This window comes from Ruditapes philippinarum, unplaced genomic scaffold (assembly GCF_026571515.1).
Source record: "Ruditapes philippinarum isolate M1 unplaced genomic scaffold, ASM2657151v2 ctg8528_1_1_1_1, whole genome shotgun sequence".
NCBI lineage: Eukaryota > Metazoa > Mollusca > Bivalvia > Venerida > Veneridae > Ruditapes > Ruditapes philippinarum.
Genome location: NW_026858605.1, coordinates 9,591 through 11,134, shown reverse-complemented (window position 1 = coordinate 11,134; position 1,544 = coordinate 9,591). Strand labels below are relative to the sequence as shown.

The following is a 1,544-nucleotide window of genomic DNA, read 5'->3' as shown; positions in this document are numbered from 1 at the left end:
TAAATTCTTTAACATTTTAAGCTATATTCATTGATAAAATGATTTTTTCCTAGGACAGATGGACAGATAAACCAAACTAGTAAAAATACTTATATCCTAAAAAATGTCTACATAAACTCAAAGATCTCATAAATTAAATAAATTAAGTACAAAATTTATAAGAAATGATACTGTGTAAATCACCATAGAGGAGGCTTAAAAACATACTTTAAAACAATGAGATACTGGGATGGTAATATTATCATTAACTTTGAATGGAGTCAAGTTGTACAAGCTTTCTGGATTCGCTACCCGAATCCAACAAGTGGTCATGTCTTAACTGAGGATGTTATACAGAGGAAAGTTGAAGGGCAGAAACTAATAACGAAAAAGTTAATCATGAAAGAAGGAAAGATACCATCATACCTGGAAAGATTTACTGGAGGTGTGAGACATATTCATGTTATTGAAGAGTCAATTTTGGATTTAAATGACAAAACATTGATTACTTATACACGTAATATTGACATGCAAAATGTGATGAATGGTCACGAAAAATGTACATACAAAGTTTATCCTGCAGACCAATCGAAAGTATTGTGGGAGAGACAGATGTGGTCAGACTCAAAAATTACAGGGTTGGGTAATCTCATTACAATGTTAGGGGTAAAGCAATACCAGAAAAACTTTGAATTGTCAAAGTCTGGATTTAATTATGTGCTTAGATCAATGTTTGATCCAAACTCAATAAAGGTGCATGAAACAAAGAGAATCACCAGTAGCAAGAAAACAAACTACATTCTAAAGATATTGAAACAAATTCATTCCAAAGTTAGAGAACTTTTATTTCCTCCATATCATAAATTACTTGTGTATATCCACCCAATTCCTGATCATCAAAACGTAATCTTACATGCAAATGCTTCCTTCTGCATGTGAAGTATGGGTCATTCTATTGATTTTTTCAGTGATATTTCAATTAATTACAAGAATATCCTTGATGAAGTCTTCTTGAAGTAAAAGGATAGTTAGAAAGTCATCAACAAATCAGTGCATGCTGTGATAACAGGCATTTATGAGATAAATAATTCTGATCAATGAAAGGGATGCTGTAGGTTTAATACCATACTTTATGAAAAAAAGTTATTAATGGAGATGACTATTCAACAATTTTAAAAACATAAGCTGATAATTTCTAATTCCTATATATTTCATTATTACTTCATGTTACTATTTCAGCAAAGTTTCATCAATTACAGCACAAAAATCAGCAACTGTTAAAGGACTTTAGACATACAAAATAATAAATTTTGACAAGTAAACCAGATTTTTATGTGCGTTATATAAATGTATATCAACAGAAAATTTAAAGGAAGTATCATTCTACTATTATTGTTTTTTTCATATTTTCCTTTATTCTAAATTAAGTCTCATCTATAAAACTTTTTATATACAGGTTCGATCGGTCATGGGTTGTGTTGGTTTCTGAATTAATTAACAAAAGCAAATTTCTGGTCAGGAAGTAATTCACACATCTGTTTATCAATGATTTTATCATCAACAGA

At 29.9% G+C, this 1,544-nt stretch overlaps 1 protein-coding gene across 1 annotated transcript; it reads left to right on the top strand.

Moving 5' to 3' along the window:
- Nucleotides 1-216: 216 nt before the first annotated feature.
- LOC132753705 (PRELI domain-containing protein 1, mitochondrial-like) lies at nt 217-810 on the top strand (the record flags this gene model as incomplete). The annotated part of the gene is made up of 1 exon (XM_060744200.1): nt 217-810. A coding segment is annotated over exon 1 (594 nt), but the record flags the coding sequence as incomplete, so codon positions are not given.
- Between the last annotated feature and the right edge of the window lie 734 nt (nt 811-1,544).